At 42.4% G+C, this 26,187-nt stretch overlaps 1 protein-coding gene across 1 annotated transcript in view; it reads left to right on the top strand.

Annotated features, from left to right (window-relative positions):
* Positions 1–5,179: 5,179 nt before the first annotated feature.
* Positions 5,180–26,187, top strand: part of SPTLC2 (serine palmitoyltransferase long chain base subunit 2) — a gene marked incomplete at both ends in the record, with an annotated part of 63,145 nt that continues 42,137 nt past the window's right edge. Inside the window, 2 exons of the mRNA XM_079536808.1 lie at positions 5,180–5,311; positions 16,623–16,817. Coding sequence (XP_079392934.1) covers positions 5,180–5,311; positions 16,623–16,817 — 327 coding nt within the window. The remainder of the gene's footprint in view (positions 5,312–16,622; positions 16,818–26,187) is intronic.

Genomic DNA, 26,187 nt, shown 5'->3' with positions numbered 1-26,187 from the left:
TAACATCTTCAGATCCTTTTTCTCCATTCAGATTTCCAGCCACTCCGCCTCAAGCCTGCAGTAACACATGGGCTTGTTGTGACCAAAGTGCCACTTGGTCTTATTGAAGCTCACAAATTGGATTCAGCCCATCAATCCAGCCTATCCAGATCCATCTGCAGGGCCTTCCTACTTTCAGGCCGATCAACAATACCTTCCAACTTGATGTCATCTGCAAACTTATTGAGGGTGCACTCCATCCCTTCATCCAGATTATCAGTCAAGATATTAGACAGGGCCAGCCTCATTGCTGACCCTCATGGAACACCACTCATGACCGTTTGCCAGTGGATTTAACTCCATTCACCACCACTCTCTTGGAAAAGCTCTCCAGCCAGTTTTTACTCAGCTAAAAATATAGCTGTTTATAAGCCATAGGCTGCCAGCTTGTCCACGAGAATGCTGTGGGAGACAGAGCCAAAGGCTTTACTAAAGTCTAGGTAAACTATATCTGTAGCCTTTCCCTCATCCACTAGGCATGTTGCCTGGTCACATAAGGAGCTCAGGTTGGTCAAGCAGGACCTGCCTTTCATGTACTCATACCAGCCAGGCCTGATCCCCTGGTTGTCCTGAACATGCCAAGTAATTGCACTCAAGACAATCAGTTCCAAGACCTCCCCCAACACCAAAGTCAGGCTGACAGTTCTCCTGTAGTTCCCCAGATCCTTCTGACCCTCCTTATAGATGGGCATCACATTAGTAAGTCTCCAGTCATTTGAGACATCCACAGTTGATCAGGGCTGCTGATAAATGATGGAAAGTAGCTTAGCAGTCACTTCCACTAGCTCCCTCAGTATCCCCAGGTGGGTCCCATCTGATCCCATGGACTTGTGACAGTCTACATGGAGTAGTGAGTTGCTAACTAATTCCTCCTGAATTAGGTGTTATTCTCCTTCTCATCACCGTCTTCCAGCTCAGGGGGCTGAGTACTCTCAGGATGGTAAACACTTTTTTTCCTGGAGTATCAGCAGAAGCTCTCTGTTCAAGCAGGCTGGTCTTCTCCTGTTGGGACCTAAAAGGAGGTTCAGAACTTGAATTTGTTCTGAGTTTATTTAGATCATCTTCTTTGCAGCCATGTAGTCCAGAGACACAAGCTGTAATCACCCATATAAACAGGTACCTCATATGTCACACTGAGCCTGATCAGAGCTGCCCACGGGTATGACACCAGGAGCTCTGTGGGATGTGCTTGATGCTGCTTATGGCATCAGCTGTGCCCTGTGATGCATCCCCGTGCTGGGACCTGTCCTCATGGACATCCTGGGCTCTTCTGTCACTACAACCCAGGGTAAGTGTGGCTTTCCCTCCCCCCGTTCTGTACCAGAAGGGGAAAGGTGTCTCTCAAGCTCCATGTTAGCGTGGTTCATTGCAGAAGACAGGGTGGGTCTGAGGCCCCAGGTGCAGAGAAGCACTACATGAGACTGCCAGGTCCTGCAGGAGTTTATCAGCAGGTTCCTTCATGTTTTTTCTTTCTTGTCATTCCTAAACCAAAACTGAAACCATTGTATTGTACGAGTCTGTGCTAGTTGTGTTTCAGGACAGTCTGCAGGTGCCCATGTGTGGAAGGGGTCTGGGCTCTCTCATTGAACAGGTAATGTAACAGTGTGATCCAGTGCCCAGCAGCAGAAGCAGCTTGTCCGCTCCAGAAATGAGGCATCAGCAAATGAAACTCCTGCGTACACAGTGGGCAGGGGGCAGAGGGTGTTGCCTCAGACATTCCCTGCAGGTGCTGGCTGATGGACCATGATCCCATGGCACAAACTGGCCAGTACAATTCAATCATTTCTGTTCAGGTGGAGAGGAGCAGGAAAGAAAATACCAACAGTCAACCATGGCAACAGGGGGAAAATCCTTCAAAAAAAATGATATAGTATGAGGGTCCCTAGTACACCTCTCTCACTTGCTCATTCATTTCCTTGCTTTTTCATTCATAATCTTCTTTACATTTCCTCAGAAGTAATTTCAGCTCTACAAAAGCTCTCTGCTCCTTCTCCAGAAAAAGCTCAGCAGCAAGAGCAGTCCACGTGCTTTACCAACAGCACTAACTGCACATGCAATGAAGCAAGTCCACTTGCCACAAACATCCAAATGCTGAGCACAGGTGATTGCTGTTCTGATCATTAGAACCTTCCTAGCAGCACCAGCTTCACAGTCCTATCTTGTAACATGAGAGAGGGGACGTGGCCCATCCCATCCTTTGTCTCTGCTTACTGAAACCAGGTGAAGAAAGAATGTTTCTCAGACAAGTCTGTACGCGCTCCAGTGGCAGTCCAGATAGGGGAGCACACACAGCACACAGCACACAGCACCACAGCCTGTAAGAACAGGAATATGGCCTCACGCAGATCTAACTCTTCGTGCCCTCACACCCAGCCTGGACTTGCAATCCTTGTGCCTGTGTTTGTATCTTCATTATGAAAACCTCTCGTGTCCATAGGTGAGTCAGAGATATGAAGCATGTTGGACATGCTGCTCTGCCCATAAATGGGCTGAAAGAAACTGTAAAGCTCTCTCAAGCCTTCCTCGAGAAAGAAAAATGACTTCCAAAAAAACTAATTAACTTTTGCTAAGGACCCTATGTTCATACCTAGCTTGCAGTGAGATTCACGACAGAGGCCCCAGGATGCAACTACAACACAGGAGAAACAAAGAACAAAACCCACTATCAATAATAGCAAATTAGAAGAGGATGAGACTATTCACTCAACTTCATCCACCTGCTAAATTTGCATTGTGCTGAGATTTACTCTGGTTGTTTCAAATTACATTCTAGTAAATACTACAGCCCTTCCCTCTCAATTACTCTGGAGAAATCAAAGGTCAAACTCTTCTACGTTTTCAGTATGTATTTAGGCACTTTAGTTTTATTGCTCTCCTCCTACCAGCTGTTTGGTGGTGTGGTTTTCCTTTTGTGGGAGTTTGTTTTTATTGGTGGTACCAGCAAAATCTGGGAATTAAACTTGCCAACCCAGATGACAGGTTGGAAAGCCAACATTATTTCACTGCAGGACTGGGTGCTTGGGCAAGCATTCCCACTCAGCGTGCATACCTGTGATCCAAAGCACAGAGATTTTACACATTTTAACATGGGAATGTTCATACAATTTCTATGAAGTACCTGCCTATTCCTGGAATCGCTGTACATATCAGAATGTGGTACTACACATGTACTGTGTTAATTTAAGATTTGAGTAGGATGTCTTTGGTGACAAAAGGTTGCATGTTACATAAACCAGGTGCCACGTATCTTCAGAAACCTATTTACAAAAAATATGGCTGTTGACTAAGTTTTTAACTGGTGCTTTGATATTGTTATGGCTCTTATTATCAACCCCAGCAGAGAAGTTTAACTCTTCCACAGAGTTGGTGGAGTATTGAGTCTCTGCTTCTTAGGCTGCAGATGTTCTCCTTATTATCTAGGAACAAAAACTTTCCAAAGAGAACAGTTCCACTGAGGTGTTCAAATTACTTGCTGAAAGCCCTTAATTTATTGGCAGGGAAGGTACAAAATCTATTAACAGCTATCAGAGGTGGTTTTTTTTCATTTGTTTCTTTTGAGGGGAGCTATGACAGTAAACAAAATCTCCCAACCTGCAACTCAGCAACCACTTCTTGCTGCCTTCTCCATGCTAGCCCCTCAGGCTGTAAACAGCTGTTTACGAGGGTTGATAGTGACAGGACAAGGGGGAACAGTCTTAAACTGAGACAGGGAAGGCTTAGGTTAGATATTAGGAGGAAATTTTTCACACAGAGGGTGGTGATGCACTGGAACGGGTTGCCCAAGGAGGTTGTGGATGCCCCATCCCTGGAGACATTCAAGGCCAGGCTGGATGTGGCTCTGGGCAGCCTGGTCTGGTGGCTGGCGACCTGCACATAGCAGGGGGGTTGAAACTAGATGATCATTGTGGTCCTTTTCAACCCAAGCCATTCTATGATTCTATGGTGCTGAGAATTGGCAGAAGTTGTATAAAACAGGGCACAAATACAGACGCTTTTTGGTTTCCTCTGGTGTGATGTTTGCCAGCTCAGACAAGTAATATGAACCCTCAAAACTGAGGACAGAGCATTTAGTTTGTCTGGTCTCAGGACAAATGTATTTCCAAACCCCATCAGAAAATTCATAGTCAAACATACAGTGAGTCTAAACACAGGCAATTATCAGCCTACCAGCAGCCAGGGTACCACCCAGCAAGGCACTCAGGCAGACACAGCTTTAAGTCCCAGTGTAAACGCTACTGACTTCAGCTGTGTGTAGAACTGGTCTGCAGGGTTTGTCTGTCGGGTCACCTGCTGTCCAGGCAAACAAGGGCCAGAACTGCTCCTCTCCCTGGCAATCCGAGGGCATCAGCAGCTGACTTTGACCTCTTAAAATCGTTGCTTGGTGAACCTCACCCAGTAGCTCTCCCATCCCAACGCTCACTGACGGCTTCTTTTGTCCCTCACAAAAGCCGCTGTGACCCAGCCCGAGGCCCGCTCGCCAGGGACAACCCCCACGTCCCAAGGAAACCCGTTTCCTTATTATTTCTTTCACTTTGAACAACGAGAGCGGGCACGGCGCTTACCGGCCACAGCTCTCCTCCTGCTCCAGCGACCAGAGCACCATTGGGAACTGCAGGAGCATCAACTGGAGCAGATGCGCACACGGACGAGCATCGGCGCGCCAGCCCGCCCAAGCGCCCCATTGGCTGCCGCCTCAGGCACCGCCCTGCTATTCCCCCTATCATTGCACACAGCCCCCAGTCCGGTTCGCGCCCGCCCTCCGTCTCGTGCTGCCATTGGTTTCCTTATCCCCTTCTCTTCGTTCCCGGTTCTGTCTCTGACGGCTGATTGGGCAGCAATCACCATCTGGCTCCGCCTCGCTCCGAACTTTATGCTTTGCGACTGGCCGGCCGCTCCCTTCCCCTCGTTCCCCGCTCGCTGATGGGCGTGCTGCTCTCCCCATTGGGCCGCGCCCTCACGCCCCGCTCCTCCCCCCGTGCTCCACAGCACGCCGCGTTCAGTCGCCGCTTGTCTCTTCCCCGAGCGTGACGTCTCTGCCGCCCATTGGGGGAAGCAGCGGCTCGCGCTTCCGGTGCGGCGCGGCGCGGCCGGGTGGGGGCAGCGGAGCGGGAGAGGCGCGATCGTGTCCGGCAGCGGCGGGATGGAGCGGCCCGAGCGGGCTGCGGCGGCGCCGGGGCCGGGTGCTCAGCCCCGTGCCAACGGCTGCAGCGGCGCGGCCCACGGAGGGCTCCGCAACGGCTACGTGCGCGGCCTGCCCGCAGCCGACACCCAGGTCAGAGCGCCGGGAGTGTCCTGCCGCCCGGGCGCGGCCGGCAGCGATGCGAGGGAGGAGGTGGACGGGAGGGGAAGGGAGAGGGGGGGCAGGGCAGCGCCCGGCTCGGGAGTTCGGGGCGGGCGAGGCAGCGCCTCCGTGCTGGACTCTGAGCGGGCCGAAGGCAGCCGGCGGGCCGAGGGGAGAGCTGGGGGCCTGCGGCGGAGCCCCGCGGAAGTTCGGGTCTCGCAGCCCCGCTAGTGGCCCGGAGCCCGGGGGCCCCGCGGGTAACGGCGGCCGGGCCGCTGCCCATGTCTGGGATGCCTGGCCATCCGGGCTGGCCGTCCCGTGCCGCTGGGTTTCTGTGGCTTTAAGCTAGAATACCGCTCCCGTGTAACAGGTCCGTGCTTTAGCAGAAAGCAGCAATTAGTTCCTTGATGCTGCTCTGTTGCTACAGGTGCGGTGTGTCCTCTGAGCAGGAGCTTCCTAATCCGGGAGAGTGAAGGGCTTTGTGCAGTGCTTCTCATCTTGCTGTGTTATGGATGTATTGCTGGGCGTTTGCACCTTCACAGTTCTAGTTGTTGTCCTGCAGAGCACCCAACTTTTGTGTGGTCATGTTAGTGGTTCTCCCAGAAGCGGTCCCAGCAATATGGAACTTATTTTATCAGAGGTCTACACCTGATACTGCTGCTGGAGAGAAGCTTTCCCCTGCTGATGTCCTTCCTATTGCTCCCTATTTTCCCCTGCAGTTCCTCAGGGAAAGTTCATACTGTCACTGAGTGAACCAGGTTGAGAACTGATGCAGGCTAAAGGCACGCTTTTTGTTTTTCTTCCCAGGTTTAACCCAGGTCATTTCCTGCATTTCCTTCCCTGGGTGGGCACTCATGGTCTCTCCCTGGCACTCGGGAGCAGATAGCAGCACACTGTTGGGAGTGAACAGTCGGGGGAGGTTACGGCACCTTTTCTTGGCAGCTTATCCAGGTTTATTGTTGAGGAAGTTATGGCACTGGCAGTCTTGCTTTGCAGGCACCAAAAATTGCTCACTATGAAGCCTTAGGTTTAAATCTTTGTACTAAGCATGAGTAGTGGTGGTGTGCGTTCTGTTCTTCTTTTCCACCCCTTCCCCCAGCCCGTTCCACACATTTTAAGTGGAGGTTCTGCTTTAGAAGAACAGCAAAGAATGGAGTGAGGGAACATTTTCTTCAAGGATTGTATACAGCTGCATGTTTGGAAAACGTGAAAGATGGAGTATGTGAATGGAAAAGCTGCTGATGTCAAGCTGAAGAAGTTCAGTGTGTTATGAGAATTCATATTCATTTGTTGGCTTGTGTATGATAGTGTGTTTGAATATGTCTTGCAAACCAAAGGCACTTGAGATGATCGCTTCTAGAGAGAGGAACTCTTACTGTAGTGCTGATGATCATTGAACATCTTAGCAAAAAGCTGAAGTCTACTCATGCAAGGTGATTATAAGAAAGCTTTAAAGCTTTCTGGCACCTGCTTGTTGATCAAGAAGTTGTTTATGATTAGAAACCATGTGTTCCTTTCTCCAACGTCTTACATGGTCCAGATCCCTGACTTTCAAATTGAGGGTCAAAGTGTTAAAAGTCCCTTAATTGATGCTTGGGGACTGCTCAGGGCTACTCATAGTTTACAGGTTTTTTTGTTTGTTTGTTTTTCAAATATCAGCTGTTCTAGGAGTTTAGGACCCCCAAAGATACTGTCACGAAAACAACAAAGATTTGGCTGTTTGGCTTTTTTTTTTTTTTTTTTTTTTGAATCTTCATTGCTCTGTCTCTCCATAGGAGAACATGTTAATGCTTATCGTGCGTTAAATATATTTGTCTGTGTAGGTAAACGTTTGCATGTATGTATGTACCATGTATAACACTTGAGAATATGCAAGTGGCAAAGTCTGTGGAATGCAAAGTAATTGAGTACCAAAAAGGAGGTAGCTTATACGTGTAGTAACTGGGTAATAGGAAAGAACAGAAAAGTAAAGGATAGGCAGGGAAAAAGATTCTTTTGCAAGAGTGCCTGTTTGGTGCCTGAGAGAAGTAAGAGGCAAGAAGGTTGAGAGAAAATTAATATGTTGATGGAAAGAGGAAGGGGAAGAAAAGCCTTTGGTATAAGGAAGTGTTGCAAACGTTGATGATTTATCTGGAAAAACCTGGAGCTTGTGAGAGTATCACTCAGATACATCACCACACCTTCCTGTAGGGCTATGTAGGACAGGCAGACTTTATGTCTTTTTAACAGTGTAGAAAAATAGTAAGATTAACTGTACCTAAGATGTTTGTGCTGTAAGTTGCTCAAGTAAGCTTTATTTTATTCAATTTTTTTCCCCTATAAAAAAATTCAGGTTCAAGGGGATTATCTTTACAGCACAAACTTCAAGTTGTGCTTACAGCACTCACCACAATGAGAGACTGATATTTAAAATTGAATGTTCTCTACTGCCATTCCATCATGAACAGAAGAGGGTGGGAATGTTCACCTTCATTTTTAAATGCTATTTTGTCTCCTGCTGGGATCTAAACTGCTCATCCTTTTTCTTGCTAAGAGAAGAAACCTGCCTGCTGAAACTGTGGGAGCTGACTTTGGCTGCCTTGGAGATAATGAAATATTATCAGTAGCTCAGAAAGGAATAATTTGAAATTAGGATTTCAGCATGTAAAGAAAATCATTCTGTTCAAGTACCGAGATAAAGAAAGAGCTGTTATTTTGCTTTGCTAGGAAGTCCTGTGTTCAAAGTACTTTGATTCTGCAAACAATCAATCTCTTTAGAGATTCAAATTCAGTGAGTGCAACAATCCCACTGTAAGCTTTTTTTGTTAAAACAGGAACAGTAAAAATGGTTGAAGAACCATCTAGCAATTAAAAACTGTGGAAAGTTAGTGAAAAAAGTGAGCAACTTCTGATGCTGTGTACATTTAAGAGTGTGTGATTAAAATAAACTAATATTTGAGTTCTTATGCTTTAGTGTAATACCACGCTAGGTAAGATGAAGGCCTGACGTCCCAGAGAGTATTGTCTTGAATAGAGGAAATAAACATAACTGAGAGAAAGAAAGCAAGTCAAGTAAAATAATAGCACTCCAGGTTGTGTGTGATTCTGCTTTTTCTGTTCTTCTGGTCTCTTGGAGAGGGTGCTACGTGAGCTCAGTAGAAAAAACAGTAGTGAAGTTTTATTAAGACACTTTGGAATGCTATTTAGAGTGCAAGAATAAACACTTTTCCTTTCTGTGATACAATCTTAGGCTGGAATATGTTTCTCCAATGCAGTGTCTTTCTCTGAAACGAACAACTAAGGATTTTTTAAGATTGTGTTAAAATAAATAAATTCTTGCTTAGAGCAGGGAGATTGGGACCTGTTTAGTAAGACAAGATGCCCATGTTGACTTATTGTAATCTGTCTGCTACTTTGAACAGAAGTTCACTAATGTGTTTTTCTGGATTTCTTAATTGAGCTTCTCACGTTAGGATGGCTTCTCTTACAGTTTTAGATGTTGCTGAAGAAATAATCTCAAACTAAACAAACAAAAGAAAAAAAAATGGAATATAGGGTTGAGATTTCAAGTTTTTAATTTGTTGTGCACAGTACTTCCAAGTCAGTTATGTAAGTGTATTGTACAATACACTTATACAAAGAATTATACAAAGAATTTTTAAATTTCTGGATGATTCTAGGTTTTCAAATACTGTGCTAGAGTGATTTCCAGTTAGTGTATTACAGACATCCTTTAGTAAACAGGGTTTCACATGACTTCCTCAGGAAGGGAAGAAATACTTTGATTAAAGAGAGGGGGATGACTGAGAAAGCTGAATTCCTTTAAAACTGTTACAAGTCCTGAATTCTCACAGCATTAACACCAGCAGCATAAGCTTTTTGCTAGTAAGTGTTCAGCATGCACTTGCCAAACAGCTTCTGTGGTCCTTTGAGCTTGCAATTAATCACATTGCACAAAATCATCTCATGAAGTGCTTCAGGGTGCAATAGAATGCTGGCTCCATCCTCATTTTATAGATGCTGTTGCTGGAGTCGGATTGAGACTTCTTTGGGAGACTGTACTTCGGAAGAGGAGAACAAATACTGGAAGTTTTTCTCATTACAGCGAGTTCATGATTGCAGCGATATGAATAACTTTCATTCGAGGTGAACGAATAACCTTCACTTCAGATGAAGGTTAAGATAAAGATTTTTTAATAACTCTGTCTGCTAATTTTATATTAACATAAGAGGTTTGAGTATGAAATTGGTTAGTTTTTTTGAGCCTGTGTGCAAATTTTAAAATGCAAGTACTTCCTGACAGACAGAAATTGAATACTCTAGGATCTTAAGAACTAAATCTCATGAACATACTCATGAGGAAGTGAGAACACATGGAGCACTGTGCCCGGTACTGAGTTTCCCATTAAGATAGTCACGCATCCTCATCGGTCTATGAAACCATTGGAGGGCAACAAGAGGCTGAGGAAACTGAAGCATACGAGGTATGAGGAGAGACTGAGAACTACATTTCTTAGCCTAAGGAGTAAAGGTCCAGCTGGTTGGTTGGAGGTTGCAGAGAAGATGGTTCCAGGCTCTTGAAACTGTGTGGCAATAGGATGAGAAGCAACATGTTATTTGGAAGAATGAGAAACACTGACTAGATATTAAGGATGGTTTTGGTTTTTTTTTTTTTTTCATGAGAACAGTAAAATCCCGGAAGGAGTTCCCCAAGAGGCTGTAGTCTGTCCTTGGAGGTGTTCAAGTCTAGGCCGAATGTGACCCTCAAGACCCTGCTGTGCTCAGACCTCCTCTGAGCTAGGGGTGGACATGATGGCCACTGGAGGTTTCTTCTGACTGGAACTAGTCCATGATTGCACAGATAAACTCCTGGACTTTAGGAATGTGCCCTGGGTTAGACATGAGTGTTTCACCCTTGAACCCTGATAAAAATGTAGATGTTTGGGTTTTTAGCATGTATTCTGAGGCTTGTGTCAGGCACAAAGAAATTTATTGCATTCTGTTTCTAGCTTGGCTTTTTGATAATATGTTGCATCAGTAACACAAAACTGAACGGAGTAGAAAATTGGCTGACCTAGAAAAGACTGTGATCTCCTTCAGATGTTCTAACTGACAGAACTATTTCTGAAAAACCCTATCTGTGCAATGAGGATACTTTCCTAATAACAAATGTAATTATTAAAGTCTATAAGCCTTTGTGGAAGGAATAGCTAAACACATCTTTCTAGCTAATGAGTATTAGAAGCCATCATATTAAATTAGTGACTGTAACATCAGTGTCAGACTTGTCTGAAAATTTCTTTATCCGTACTAGTATAAGAACAAGCCCACAGTATAAGAACAAACCCACAATTAATGTGACTGGCTTCTCTTAAGTCTGTGTGTGTTACTGAGGCCAGTTTGAATCAAATATTGAAATAATGTTGAAACTACCATTTTAAATTAAGCTACATTGTTCCTTAAATGCTCCAATAACATTTTATAACTATATGCAAAATCACTTTTTGTTACAGCAACTACATGAGTGGGATCATTTTGAAGCAAGTTGTTTTCCTGTCTTAAATGTACAGCAAAAGCTGTTTTTCTTAAGTAAACATCATACTTTCAAACTCTCGACCAGAAAACCAAAGCTTTATTTTGATTTTTTTCTATTGACTTCAGTTTCTCTAGGAGCACAAATTGGGAGCCATGCTGAAGCTGGGGGCAAAACTCCCAGCCTTCATTAAAACATCATTCCTTGAGAAAGAGCTGTTCTGCCTTGAGAAGTGCAGCCTTGCTGACTGCTTATAGCTGAAGAGGCAGGAGCTGAAATATGTAGGAAGTGGTGGGTTTTAGCGTTTGTAAAAACTTGAGAGCCTGTGGCTTGGTCTGTTAGTGATCCCCTGACTTGTTCTGTCTTTGAAATTCTTCATTGCACACTTAATAACTGAATGTATGTAAGGCATGTTTTATCAAAATGCTGTGTATGTATCAGACTGATTGAACATATTAGATAACATAGTAGATCTGAGGTAACAAGATAAACTATCAGGAAAAAGTGTATTCTCAGGAGAGTTCTGATGGTCAGTTGTATACATGTAGGTCAGTACTAATCACAGGCAAAAATAGCTTTGATTGTATCACTCATTTAAAAAAGGAGGTATACATTTAAACTGTGAACGTGTGTGAGGGATTTATACTTCTTGCGTGGATACGGCAAAGGCATCCTAGTTATCAAAGGAATGTCAAATTTGTTGGGAAATAATATTTGCAGATTCAAGTGTTTGATAATCTGCACCAACAAGAAGAAATACTTAAGTGGCAATACACCTGTGTGATAAAGTTTGTTGTGTTTAAAAAAAAAAACAAAAAAAAAAAACAAAAAAAAAACCCTCCAATGATATTTTTTTCTTTCTCCTGAAAGATTAAAATGTGACTCAAACCAGTGCCTTCTAATTTTGGTAGTGAATCTCAGTGTTTTTACCATTGCAGCAGTTTGAGATGTGAAGGCTAAGAACAAAGCAGCACAAGAAGAAAGTCTGGAGGTGACAGGGAGGAGTTAACACAGAATAAGTAATAGCTCAGGTGAGGCTGCCTCGGGGAAATTACCATTTAGCGCTGTAGTTTCTTTCATTCTGATTCTCTTGATTCCATATAACAAATGTGACTGCTTTTGAGGTACATGCCCTGTCTTTCCATGTATTCCCTGTAACTGACAGGAATCTTTGACAAAAAAAAAAAGCAAGCAACATTGGGAAGTAGTAGTAGTATTATACATCTAAAACCAGAAGCTGTATGACTCCTAGTGGAATATCTGCAATATGTGTGGTACGTGTCATCAGAAGCTGCTACATTTTAATAGGAATTTTGCAGAGTTGTCTTCCAGCAACTTTTAAGGCATTTACATAAAATCACTGGGCTCATCTGGCTTTTGTTTTTCCTTGCAGCAAGAAGCAGAGCAGTTTAGCAGTTTTTTTTTAATACGGAGTGTTGTAGTTTTCCTAGGATAGCAGCGTAAGTGCTTATGGTGTTCACTGTTAACTGTGTTGCATGTGCTGTGCTTCTGTAGCATCTCTGCCTGAAGTGTATGCCACTTGTGCAGGGTATTTACCATGGCAAATGTTTTTAATAAACAACTTTAAAAGATTCATTGATTAAATCCTGTCTGTACTGTCTGCACTGGTGTCTATGCATGTTCCTGTGCTTACACATGGCTTTTGTCTTCTTGCAAAACTTCTGTAATGCTTTTGGAAGTTTATGTGCTGTCGTCCTGCCCTACAGTTGGAGTTTGGCTTTTGCATGCTCCTCTGTATTCACCTGTTTCTGCCATGCTGACTTTGATGAGAGGGAGCTCTTAGCCTAACTGGCTGCTGACATAGGTGTAGCACATGCCCTGAAAGCCCTTTCTCTGACTGACCTTGAGAAATAAGCTTTTCATTAACATATAGGTTAAGAATAATGCTAGCTTGATGTGTCCTGTTTTGGCTGCTTGCAGTGGGAACTTAATAATGCAATCTATCTGTTTGCTTGATTCTTTTTCTCCCCTTTATAAATCCATGATAGGGTGACACATGGAGGTCCTTCTGTGAAGACCTGTCCAAACTTAGAAAAAGGGCAGTTGTGAAGGTGCAAGTAAAAGCAAGTTTACTGTTAATGACTTTTATCAGTTGCATTTTTCCCTTACTTTGATAACTCTGATGGAGTTATCTGTGCACCTAATAAGACAGCAGAGGTCTCTGCTGGTGAAGCATGCAATTAGCTACATATCTAGTTGTGAATTTACGTTTAGTGGGATGACTTAAATGAGAACTGTGTCTGTGTAGAAGACACTGCTCTGTCCCTGATGCCAGGTGGCCTGCAATCGTGCTAAGAGCTACCAATGTAAGAATGTTACGTGAGAATTTGTTTTGTACTTGTCATTGAAGAATTTGCCTAAAGTGAGACAAGAAGCAAAACCTTTTCTCTGTGGAGCTGGAGTCTGGTTCTGGTGGTCCCTGAGCTTAAGGCGCTGCAAGAACTGATGCTGTCTGTAGGACAGAGTGTTCTTTAAAGCACAACTTTGCACAGCGCTTAGGTAAGAATGTAAGCTGAGGCGTGCTTACAGTGTGTGTGTACATCCATAATCCCATCCTCTGTACCAGAGACACTATCATGATAATTGTAGGAATTGTATGTAGGTCACTCCAAAACTAATGACTCCTATTTATTTCCACGGGAATCACAACAGTTACAAAGAACACTATAACACTACTTGATAGAGCAAGTTCTCAGCTACAAGATGCTGTGTTTTTGTTGTGTGTGTTTTTTTTTTTTTTTTTGTTTTTTTTTGTTTTTTTTTTTTTTAAACATAGTCACTACCATCAGCTATTTGCTGCATTTTTACCAGCTGTGAACAACAGTCTGCACTCATCAAAATCTGTACCAGCGGAGGATGACCTGCTGTTGCCACTGCTGAAACACATCACCCAGTGCCTCAGTATGCTCACATCCACTGTTTGGTCTCCATAAACATTCAGCAAGTCTTGATGAATGTCAGTGGGTGCCATTTTTTCTGCCTGGAGGAATTCAGTGACGCGCTTTTGCTTTTTCTTCACTCCCATGTCAAACACTGTTTTGTCAGGCTGTCCTTCTGCTCTGTATGAGCACAGTGGTAGAATAATACCAGGAAGTGAAATTAATTTGTCTTGAATCGATGCTTATATTACTTAAAGAGTCTGTCAAAAATAACATTTCATTAAGAAAAGGCAAGGCAACCTTAATTTTAGCATTTTTCACAAGCAGGGGCATCTCTAAAAGAGAAAAAGTGTTACATACTGTTTCTGATTAGAACTGATTTATTTATTTATTCATCAGTAGCTATTGGTGATTAACCTCAGCTGTTAGTTTGTAACCTTTTGTCTCTTCCTGAGAAAGGCATTAGAAGCTTTGATGTGATCTCCATTTATTAGGTGCTAAGCCATTTGAGTTGTCACTGCCATCTGTCTGCTCATCCAGAAATGAGCAACTACTTACAGACAGCTATAGGTAGTAGATGTTACACATCTCCAGAGTAGCTGCTATTCGGAGCCCAGGCTGTCAGCTTGAGGACACCAAATTCAACTGTAATTCATCAAGTTTTGAAATTGTAGTAACCTGGGAGCTTTGCTGCATGATGCAGTAAAACTTTGTGGTTTCATGAATTGGAGCTACAATAATAAAGTTAAGAGGTCTTGAGAGTATTAGGCAAGAGAAGGCACTTGTGTTTTTTTTCCTGTGCAGGGTTGACTTACAGAGCCTGCTGATTGTCGTTTGCTTTTACCCCTCCCCAGCAGCTGTTCATTCTTGTTTGTTGAGATCTCTTAAATGAGTTTGTGGAGCAGTGGTGTGAAGATTGTTAGAGTCTAATAAATAACTTTCTGCAAATCACTGTATTTGCAGCCTGCGTCAGTTCCATGTTGTTGGAGAGATGCTGTGCTGAAAGTCAGGTTAGCTTTCATTGTGCAAGCCAGAGCGTGGTGCAGATGGCTCAAAGTGGGAGTGAGTGGGACAAAGGGAGACGCTTTGGTTGGCACTGTTTGTGAGGAAAACATACTGTGAAACTCTGGCCTTGATAAAACTTTTAAGTTGCCTTCATCTTAGCTGCAGTTTTGTAAGCCTAGGGGGATTTCTACACTTGTCTGAAATTTTCTAACTTAAGCCACCAGGCAGCATGTTTTAAAAGTACTTCAGTATTAAACCTTGCCTCAAAGCACTGCAATTCTGTTATTTATATCTGGCATAAGTGCAGCTGCTAAAATACATTTCTACAGTATCTTTGTTTTGTTTCCACGCATGTACGAGTTCTCAAGTCTTGACAACCACAGTCACTACACTGTGAAATTCTATATTGCTCTGCAACCACCTGGGTGTGTGTTGGCAAAGGAAATAGGTAGAAATGGGTATTGGGGGAAAGGTAGTGTTGAAGTTCGTGCTCAGTTATTGACTGCGTAGCTATAGCTTGATTGTATCTTATGAAGCTTCTAAAAAGTAAGCTTAAGATAATAGTATCACACTTGAAATACAGACTTGCTACAGCATCTGGAATGAACAGATGCTGGTTTCCAAAGAAAGTATTGCATGGAAAGCTTGTGTGCTTTAATTGATTTGTTAGCTGTTAAATAAGTTACTTCAACTCTGGCTTCCCTTCCCATATGATCCTATGGATGCCATGCAAAAATGACCTGTACTGTTCTGCTGGACATGATTATCATTCTTTGATGTATTTAGGACCATCCTTTTCCCGAAGCGTTGATGTTTCTTTGGTTACAATGTTTTAAAATAGACTCCTTATTGTATTTGCCTATAACTGAAATTTGAGAACAGTCTACAGAAATTCAAACATCATTGTTGACCCGGCTCTTTTTTCAGTGTGCTGTTATTATTAATGTAGTAACTTATTGAAGCTTATCTTGGTTTCCTTCTTGTCATCCAGCCACTCCCTTGCACATCAGGCAACACCCTCCATAGTAGGTTTGGAGAAAGTTACAGAATTGTATACCAATAAGTAGTCTAGTTAAAACTGTGACATTCTTACAGCTATGGTGTTGCCTTGGGTGAGCACTTGCCTTGTTATTTCAAATACTTTCTGTAACAGTCACCAATACAACACATCAATCGTAATTGAGGTGCACACCTATTATGCAACTGGTCAAATTCTTTTTTTCGGGAGATAGCTTTTAGGTAACAAGATGATGTGCCGTGTGGATTTGATGCAGAAAGCTTTGCTCTGTTCTGTGTTCTGACATATATGCAATGTTGAGGCTGTGTATACAATGAGTTGTTTGTCTGTGATGCCATGTCCACCACATGGATGAGTACAGTGGTTATGTCAGCATCTTTAGGCTTAAGGCTATGGAGAAACACAGAGGATACTTGTTTTCTTACAGCAGTGTAGGCTTCCATAGCAGAATCTTGTTTGAATATTGTCCAGTTCTTTTGGATCTCATAATCCCGAGAATGCATTCTTTATCTTATTGAACTGTTCATTTCTGTTTCTGGATTTCTGTGGGTTTTGTTTAGTTGGATTTTTATTGTGGGTTGTTTTTTGGTGTTTTTTTTTTTTTTCCCTCTTTGGTAGGTCTTGAAAATCTCTGCTCTGTGAATTCGGTTATTTGAAAGTCTTGGTGGATGAGGAGGCTTTTTCACACCAGCCTTGTATATGGAGACTAACAGTGTTTGTCATGACTGAACCTAGCTGGAAGAATTAGGATTTGGGCGAGGGGAGGGCAGAATCAGTTACAAGATCAGAGGGATTACTCAGAAATGCCTGTTTGATGTTCCTTGAATGACTATCTTACAGCTGCCTCTGTTTAAATTTTTACTTCAGATAGATCACATCGTGCACAATGGAGGATTATACAAAAGACCTTTCAATGAAGCTTTTGAAGAAACACCAATGCTGGTTGCTGTGCTGACCTATGTAGGCTACGGTGTTCTCACACTCTTCGGGTATCTGCGAGATTTCATGCGGCAGTGGAAGATTGAGAAGTGTCAAAATGCAATAGAAAGAGAAGAACAAAAGGTAAAGACTGAGAAATTTCAATGTGGAAATTGTATGGCTGAGGCCTCTAGTTTAAATATTTATTTGCAGAGCAATATTGTTCAAAATTTTCTACTGTTCTCCTTGTATCTGAAATGCTCTGTGTGTTATGCTGGTACTGTGGTATGGTTAAACAAAACAATGTTTTGTTTATTTGGGTTATTTTTTGGTGGCATACTTATATGGTCTGTTTTACTGGAAACTACATCAACAATTATGTCAGTGTGCTGAGTGATGCCTCGGCTGCAGAAACAAGTGTTTCAGGGAGAAACACCTCGTATGCCAGCACAAGTAGCAAGAGAAATGCTTCTTGAAGGATCGAGCTGGAGTTTCACAGCAGTGGTATGCTTTCTGATGCTGTTCTGGTTGCTGTCTGTGTTTTGATTTGGAAACATTCTCTCCAGCCCAAGTATCTGTAAAGAGAAGCTTGCAGTAAGAGCCAGAGTGTAAATTGGATGATTTTGAATTAACATGAGATTCAAAACGGTATTGGGTTAGCTGGTGAGTAATTTGAGGCACTGACTCACTGATAGCATTTAAAGAATTTTAAAAGCCTTTTAGTGAAAGTTTCTGTTAGCAGTTAAAAAGTCTTGCCATCTCCAGCAGTTAGTCTAATACCGATAATCTTAAATTGTTTTAAATCATTTTTAGAGGCCTTTAGTCCCCACTCAAGTTACTGTTAAGGAGCTGCCACTTAAACTGGCAGTTTGTAAGCTATTTCTGCTAACTGTGAACTGTGAGCAGTGTGAGCTGTCCTAGCATAGTGTGAATACCAGTGAGGTTTCCTCCGAAAGTCAAAGTAGATTGGCTTACTCTTGCTGACTAGGGTTCTGTTTTTCTCGGTCACCGATCCAGCTTACAATACTTCAGGGCAGTTTGTTTTTCACTCTCTGGTTTCTGGTTCTCTAGGCAGCCACACAAGCAGTTGGAATTGGCTAGCAAAAAATGAGGGTGGGGGGAAGCAGCTCAAGAATATAAACAAATTACTAAGGATAGGAGAGTGGAAGGAGGAAAGACAAAAGACGACTTCTTTTAGAGGCAGCATGAGGCAAAGTTTGTATCATGCTGTGGTAGATGAGATAAGATGCAGTGCTGATGCCTAAAATGATTTCATGGTAGCTTCTTCATATACTTATAGTAGCTTGTGGTAGAATTAAGCTGACTCATGGTAAGACACATAATTCCAAAACAGAAATATTCTTTCAGGAATTTAATGAGGAATAGATATTTCATGTTTGTTAACAGTGGGGAAGCTAAATTTATACTATTTCCAAAACTAACTTCTGGAATCTAGAAGTAAAACTTTTATTCCCTTTCAATATCCAAAATCTGAATGAATATTGCAAGCTAAATCTCCATTTGTAACTTGATGTGTTTGTTTAATTTGAGCTACTTTGGTTTATATCACTTGAGAATATGACATCATTGTATTTTTCTACTTATATCCTTGAAATTGGTGCAGAAAAGAAGAGCAAACAGCTGCAAAAATATACCAGTGCTAGATGTTAGGAGTTTAAATATTTGTACTCATGATACTTGAGGATTAAAAAGAAGTAACTGAAAGATTGGCTACTGTATTTCTGTGAAATGCTTGTTCCCATACCAAGTGGGAAAGGTGCCTGCTTACAGTAGCCTTTTTCTATGAGAGTGGTGATAACTGTACATTCACTTCTGTTACAGAAGACCTCAGGCAGCAGTTCTGATTGGGGGTAGGTTATTGATATTGGGTTCTCCATAAGGACTGTCACAGGTGACACAAGCAGAGAGTTTGTTAGCAACTGATTATCCCAGTTCAAAAATAAATTTAATCTTAATTTTTTTATTTTCTAAATTAATTCTAGCATTGCATCTTCTCCTGAAAGGATTCTGTTAAACAAGTAAGTTTCCCAGATAGATGAATTGAAACTCCCTGTGTGTTGACCTTGGCTTTCAGGGAAGAGCTGCACGTGTTGTGTTTTTGTTTTGTGCATAAGATTTCTGTGGCTGGATCTCGTGAGAAGCACTTCTATCTGAAGGCTCAATTTGCTGTGTATCATGTCATGGATAGGCCAGTCTATACTGCATATGGATGGAAAATAAGAAGTTCTGTTCAAAAAAGTTCAGGAGTGAAAGAAATGCCAGTGTAGTGTACTTCCCTAAATCATGTTTTTAGTGCTTAGGTTGGAACAGCTATTTCTGATGCTGGACAAATAGAAAAGTGATCATGTTAGATCCAGAACTTGACCTCACATTTTGATGCTTTGAGCTTTTTTGTCTGCAAATGAATTGATGGTAAGGTGTTGCAGTGTACCCAGTGTGGGAGCCAGGTTTTGTTGTGGTACAGGGGAGTGCTCAATATCTTGGTTTGAGGCATTTTGTCATTTTCACATACTTGAATCTCTCAGGCAACTGGCTGACATCCCTATTGTCCTTTAGTAAAGAGGTATAGATACCAGCGTGCAGGAAAAGCTTAAAACTCCTGTTTTTAAAATTTAATATATCAGAGAAGCCCTGGTGTAGTTTCTAGCAGATTTAGGTCCAGTGACCTCTTTATGTGAAGTACTATTTTTATTACATGAATCTCAAATTGATTATAAATTTCTTAGCAATCAAGCAAAACAATTAGCTTTAGTTTTCTGAAATAGTTTATAAAACACTTTGTAGGTGAAGAGCTCAAAGCAAAGGCATTGGAAGTAACTGTGTAGATGAGCAGTATGAAGATGTTCTGTGTGAGCAGAACTAAATTACACTCTGCAAGGAAATGTCCCATATAGGGCTGAATGATGCGTCCTGAAGTCATGGAATTGAAGTATATGGATATTTCTCGTGGTGTGTTTCTGAAAATGATTGAAGTTAACAGCACTGAGTAAGCTTCAGTCTGGAATGTGGTTTTAGGAAAAAAAAGAAAAAAAAAAAAAAAAAAAAAGGGGAGAAAAAAGCCTTGTGATTTTTTTGTTTCGGAGAGCACTTGATTTCAGTAGCTAAGTTCTTGCTGAAACTGTTACATCATATTGTGTGCACCAGAACTAGAAAATGAACTGGACAAAGATAACTGGAAGAGTAGGATTTCTAATGCATGTATGTTGGGACTGCCTCTGACAGTGGGTAAATATCTTGCAACTTATTAGAGAGCAGCACAAAGCAATGAATGATTCTAGAAAAAACTAGTATTTGCCAGCACTACACAAAAAGGTAAAGGCTTTGCTAGTGTGGATTACCAGGAGGGTGTAGTCATTGTGTTTTGGCATCAGTTCAAATATATCCATCTGGGCTTTTCCTGGAAACTGGTATGTGTAGCATATCCTGTCAGAAACACTGGTCTGTTTTAGGCATGGGTGAGTGGAAAGATAAAAACTGCCAGTTACCCTGGAATCACTGTATGTGTACTCAGTTTAACCTGATGCTCAGGTGTAACTTTTTCAGTAGCCATGCTTGTAGCATTTCATAGGTAAAAGGAAAACTGCTTTTGTACTTCTCCTGATCTGATTTACCTACTAATTACATTGTCTATTTTGTACATGGAAGCAAACTGTCTGAATGGGAGTGCTAACTCTTTAATGTACCTCTCTGTGCTTGACTGCTTCCCTGTGCCAACAGTATTTCTGGTATCTGAAGCTTTCGAACATTCTACAATTGGATTTGTGGGGACAAGTACATTTGGGGTGGTGAACTGGAGACTTCTGCTCAGTATTGTCTTAGCATCTGCAAAGCTCATTGTAGGCCTGCGAGAATATAAAAAATTGCCCACAGTTGCTGCTGGACTTTTTCTTGTCTCACATAGCAGTGAGATGGAACCAGCCTTTTTCATTTTTATTTTTTTTTCCTTTTAGAAGCCTGTTTGTTGCATTTGCCTGCCTGATTTCCATTCAGAGTTAGTTTTGTTTTATTGGGGAGGGATGCATTAGGTGAATTGCAGGTAAGCCTTGTTGGTGCTCGTGGCACCATCTGTTAGCTTAGATGCAATGCTGTAAAAACTTGGCTCTAAAAGCAACATAATTGCTGTGTTTGCATGTTACTGTGCTCCAAGCTAATGGTTACAAAGCTCTCATTTTGACCTTCACTTATATTACTAATTAACAATATGATGAAATCTTGGATTTACGAGTTGCCTGTGCTAAGGCACTGCACCCCAAGGGAGAGCTTTATTCTTCCCTTGCTTCAATTCCTTACTGAAATTGCTATACTTTTCAGGCTTATGGAAGATCTCTAGTCCTTAAGTTTATGCATCTGAGGTTCTTTCACTATTAATGTTCTAGGTTTTTAATGCTTCCTTAGCACTCCTAAAAAGTAAAGCTAGTGTCCTGTATTGGACATGAGTTCTTTTACTCATAATTTGTTCCTTGAATTTCTGTTAACTTTTGAAGCACACTTTTTTTTTTTAATCTCACGATAATCCATAAGGTTTAAAGAACTTCACAATAACGTCTAAGGTTATGCTGCTTGTCTTGTAAGATTGTACTTGCATTATATCTTGGTGATATCGACCTGTTGTGGGTGCCTATCTTTCTCTCACCAGTTGAGCTTGTTAGTCTTCCTGCTTTGTCACCTTGTTTCAAAATGAAACACAATTTATCTGATTAGAAACATGAGGTAAGATTGGACTGTATCAGCCCAGGCATACCTGCTTGAGTTAGAACAATGACTAATTTGCAGCCTCCATTCCTAGCCAAGAACCTTGGCTAAAATTTCAGTTGACTTCCTGGGTCACATAGTTAATGTGCTTCAGTAACTACTGCAAAGTCACATTCTTATGCAAAGTGGTTAAGAAAAGCTGGAAGTGGTTAAAAATATCTGAGGTTATAACTGAAGTTCAAATCTCTTAAATTTTGTTTTTTTGTTTTTTGTTTTCTGCTTTTTTTTTTTTTTTTTTTTTTTTTTTTTTTTTTTTTTACCTCCTCACTTCATCCATCCCTATCTAAGATCCTGTAATAGAGCTTTCAAACACTTACCAGTTAACTATTCGGAATCTTAAGTCATGAATTGGGATCTTAGTGTATTGCTCCAAGTACTGTCGTGCTTATCACCACTTTGTTAGAGTGAAGTATTCATATATGAATTAAGCTTTTGAATGTGTTGATGTTTTTTTCCACTGCAAAAGGGTCAAATTTGTAAGTGCTTCAAGCCTGAAATCTGCCATCTTTTTGGGACAGTGAGATACTGAAGGTGAGGAAGGTTAAAGTTGTGTTACTTCTTCAGAAAACTAATGATTTTCCAGAGGATTATAACATTATTTGTTTACTTTCCACCTTGTTAATCCAATTTGATGGAAGGCCTTCAGAGGAGACATGGCAAAAGTGAATGCCAAACTATACTTCAGTAAAGGAACAAGGAAGAAATAATTCAGTGCATCGTAACTCTTTGAAATCTCATTCCCATTGTCTTCCTTTGCTGAGGAAGGACATAGAATGACTTGGGTTGGAAGGGACCTTAAAGGTCATCCAGTTCTGACACTCCTGCCATGGGGAGGGTCATCCCCAACTAGACCAGAGCCCCATCCAACCTGGCCTTGAACTCCTCCAAGGATGAGGCATCCACAGCTTCTCTGGGCTGCCTGTGCTGGTGCCTTGTCATCTTCTGAGTAAATAATTTTCCCCTATCATCAATCTAAATCTTCCCTCTTCTAGCTTAAAACCATTTCCCCTTGTCGTATCAGTACTGGATGGTGTAAAAGTTGATCTTTATCTTTTTCTTTATTCTGTGAAGGGGAGATCACTGGCTAAATCTCTTTTTTCCATAATTGAAATGATGAAAAAGAGTATCTTTGTGCCTTCTTGGCGTGTCATTATGTGCAAGCAATTCAGAAGGGAAAGTAGATGCAGCAACATTTACCTAGAAGCTGTCTTTCCTGTGCAGCTTCAGGCAGGAGGATGTAAAAGGTGAATCTAGATGGTTTGTTTACTCTAATCTAAAAGTTATGAAACCATAAAATGGGGAAGCTAAAGGAAAATGTACTCTTCCTTCAGTTGAGCACTGCAAGTAGAAGCTTCTCAGTACTTATTTGTGTGAATTGTTATTAAAGAAACTGGTATAAATGCTCCCAGTTCTGCTTCCGTGTTAGAAATACCAGGCACTAGTATTCGGTCAGACAGATCTTCTATCTTATCCTGCCACCTAATAAAAAAATGCCTCTCTCCATATTTTCAGTTATGTTGTTAAAAACAGGAAGAAATGTGATGCTGGCTCTTTACCTTTGTCATAAGTCTACATTTTCCTTTTGTAGTGTTTTACAAAGGCTTGTTTTTGCGACATTAGCAAATGAATTCTGTATTGTTATGATCACTGAATGTCAAACTTCCTTTAAATTTAATAGCAGTGATGGAATCTCATGACTTTCAAGCATTTTAAGTAGGCCAGAAAAACACGTTCTTGAGTGCTCAGATGTCCTTGCTCTCACACTTTGGGTGACACACAAGAACGTCAAACTGTTTTCCTGAAAAAAGTTGGAAGGGAAGCTGGAATTCAGGAAACTCTCGTGCACAGAAAAATCCTGTGGGACTTCAGTCATGATAAGCTATGGAGAACAGAGGTGCCATAATGAAGTTTAATTGTTTGGCTTCTGAATAAAAAAAATGTGATAAGTTCTAACAATAGCTCTGTAATAATAGTAATGCTGCTTTATTATATGCTTTTCTAACATACAGAAAATATAATAGAGTGCCTCAACTTTCTCAGTGCTTTCTCATTTCCAGGTGATGTTGCACTGGCACATGCTTTGAGAAGTAACAATACTGTGTTTAACAAGCTTTGTGTCAACGGTTTATGGGCTGGTCCGGCCCAGTTCCGTGACCAGCAGGGCGGAGGGATCTGCGGATCCGCGCCTCTGGGAAAGGGGAAGCAGGGGACCCCAAAATACTTGAAAACAACAGCACTAATCTGAGGTGGAACAAATGATTTTACTAAATATAGTATTAGTAAAATACAATGAGAGAGAGAGAGAATCTGTTTGAATTGTATAGACCTCACCACAATGCTGGGGTGAGAAGTGCAGTCCAGTTGAGTGACTGAAGTACAGACGGCAAAGTGCAGATGGCGAAGCGCAGGCAGCGAAGCGCAGATAGCGAAGCGCAGACAGCGAAGCGCAGGCGAAGAAGAAGGATCAGGTGACCTTGCATGGAGTTATATCCCCTTGCTGACCGCAAAGCCTCCTGGGGAAATGCAGTTCTTCTCCGTCGGACGAACATTCGGCAGATATCAAACCCCACCCCCAGTGCATTACATGATGTTATGGTGTGGAATACTGATGACCAAAAAATCATAAAACCATGACATTCCACCCCTTATTCTACATCACTACATCATGCTTAACACATGGGATTACAGACTGCACTCCCCCAACATCAAATTCCCTTGTGGTACACACTGAACATCCCCGTTTTTCTGCATCACCCACCAGGTGGACCCAGGTCCCTGGGCAAAGACAGTTCCGCGAAGAGGTTTGCCCTTCCCAGAAGCAGGAAAAACCCAAACTGCTTTTCCTAACATGTTCTTTACATGTACTACAGGGACCTTATCTCCCTCTACAATATGTAGGGAGCTGGATTGGGTAGGACCATCTCGACTGATTGATCCTCTGGTGTTAACCAGCCAGGTGGCTTCTGCCAAATGCTTCTCCCAGTGTTTAAATGTTCCGCCACCCATTGCCTTCAACATGGTTTTTAACAACCCGTTGTAGCGTTCGATCTTACCAGAGGCTGGTGCATGATAGGGGATATGATAAATCCACTCGATGCCATGTTCTCTGGCCCAAGTATCCACAAGTGAATTTTTAAAATGAGTCCCATTATCTGACTCAATTCTTTCCGGGGTGCCATGTCGCCACAGGATTTGCCTCTCCAGACCTAATATGGTGTTTCGGGCGGTAGCATGGGGTACTGCATATGTTTCGAGCCACCCGGTTGTTGCCTCCACCATGGTGAGCACATAATGCTTACCATTGCGAGATCGTGGCAAAGTGATATAATCAACCTGCCATGCCTCCCCATATTTGTACTTTTGCCATCGCCCTTCCTCCCAGAGAGGTTTCATCCTCTTAGCTTGTTTAATTGTGGCGCATGTATCACAGTCATGAATGATTTGTACAATGGCATCCATAGTTAAGTCCACCCCTCGGTCTCTGGCCCATTTGTATGTTGCGTCTCTCCCTTGATGACCTGAGGTCTCATGGGCCCACCGAGCTAAAAATAACTCACCCTTGTTCTGCCAGTCCAGGTCTATTTGAGCCACCTCAATTCTGGCAGCTTGGTCTACCTGATGGTTATTTCGCTGATCTTCTGTAGCTCTACTCTTGGGCACATGAGCATCTACATGACGCACCTTTATAACCATATTTTTTGTTCGGGTAGCAATATCTTTCCATAGGTCAGCAGCCCAAATAGGCTTGCCCTTTCTTTGCCAATTATTTTGCTCCCACTGCTGTAACCACCCCCATAAGGCATTTGCTACCATCCATGAATCAGTGTAGAGATAGAGCATTGGCCACCTCTCCCGTTCAGCGACATCTAAGGCCAGTTGGACAGCCTTTACCTCTGCAAATTGGCTTGATTCTCCTTTCCCTTCGGTGGCCTCTGCAACTTGTCGTGTGGGGCTCCACACAGCAGATTTCCATCTGCGATGCTTTCCCACAATACGACACGATTCATCTGTGAACAGGGCATATTTCTTTTCATTCTCTGGTAATTCATTGTATGGTGGGGCTTCTTTAGCACGAGATACATCTTCTGCTGGTGGTGTTCCAAACTTTTTACCTTCAGGCCAGTCCATGATGACTTCTAGGATTCCTGGACGGCTGAGGTTCCCCATCCGTGCTCGTTGTGTAATCAGTGCAACCCACTTACTCCAAGTGGCATCAGTAGCATGATGGGTGGAAGGAACCTTTCCCTTGAACATCCAGTTCAGCACTGGCAGTCGAGGTGCCAGAAGGAGCTGTGTTTCAGTACCGACTACTTCGGAAGCAGCCCGAACCCCTTCATACGCAGCTAAGATCTCCTTTTCAGTTGGAGTGTAGCCCTCCTCCGACCCCCTGTAGGCTCGACTCCAGAATCCCAAGGGTCGGCCTCGGGTCTCTCCTAAGGCTCTTTGCCACAAACTCCAAGTGGGGCCTTTCTCTCCAGCAGCAGTGTAGAGGATGTTCTTCACATCCTGTTCCATCCGTACTGGCCCCAGGGCCACAGCACGGGCTATCTCTTGTTTAATCTGCTCAAAAGCCTGCTGCTGCTCAGGACCCCACACAAAATCATTCTTCTTCCGTGTCACCTGATAAAGTGGGCTTACAATGAGGCTGTAGTTTGGAACATGCATTCTCCAAAAACCCACTACACCCAGAAACGATTGTGTCTCTTTCTTATTAGTGGGGGGAGACATGGCAGTGATTTTG

Source organism: Tetrao urogallus (genome assembly GCF_951394365.1).
Source record: "Tetrao urogallus genome assembly, chromosome: 6".
Lineage (NCBI taxonomy): Eukaryota > Metazoa > Chordata > Aves > Galliformes > Phasianidae > Tetrao > Tetrao urogallus.
The sequence above is the reverse complement of the archived record's forward strand: the minus strand, read 5'-3'. Positions and strand labels throughout refer to the sequence as shown.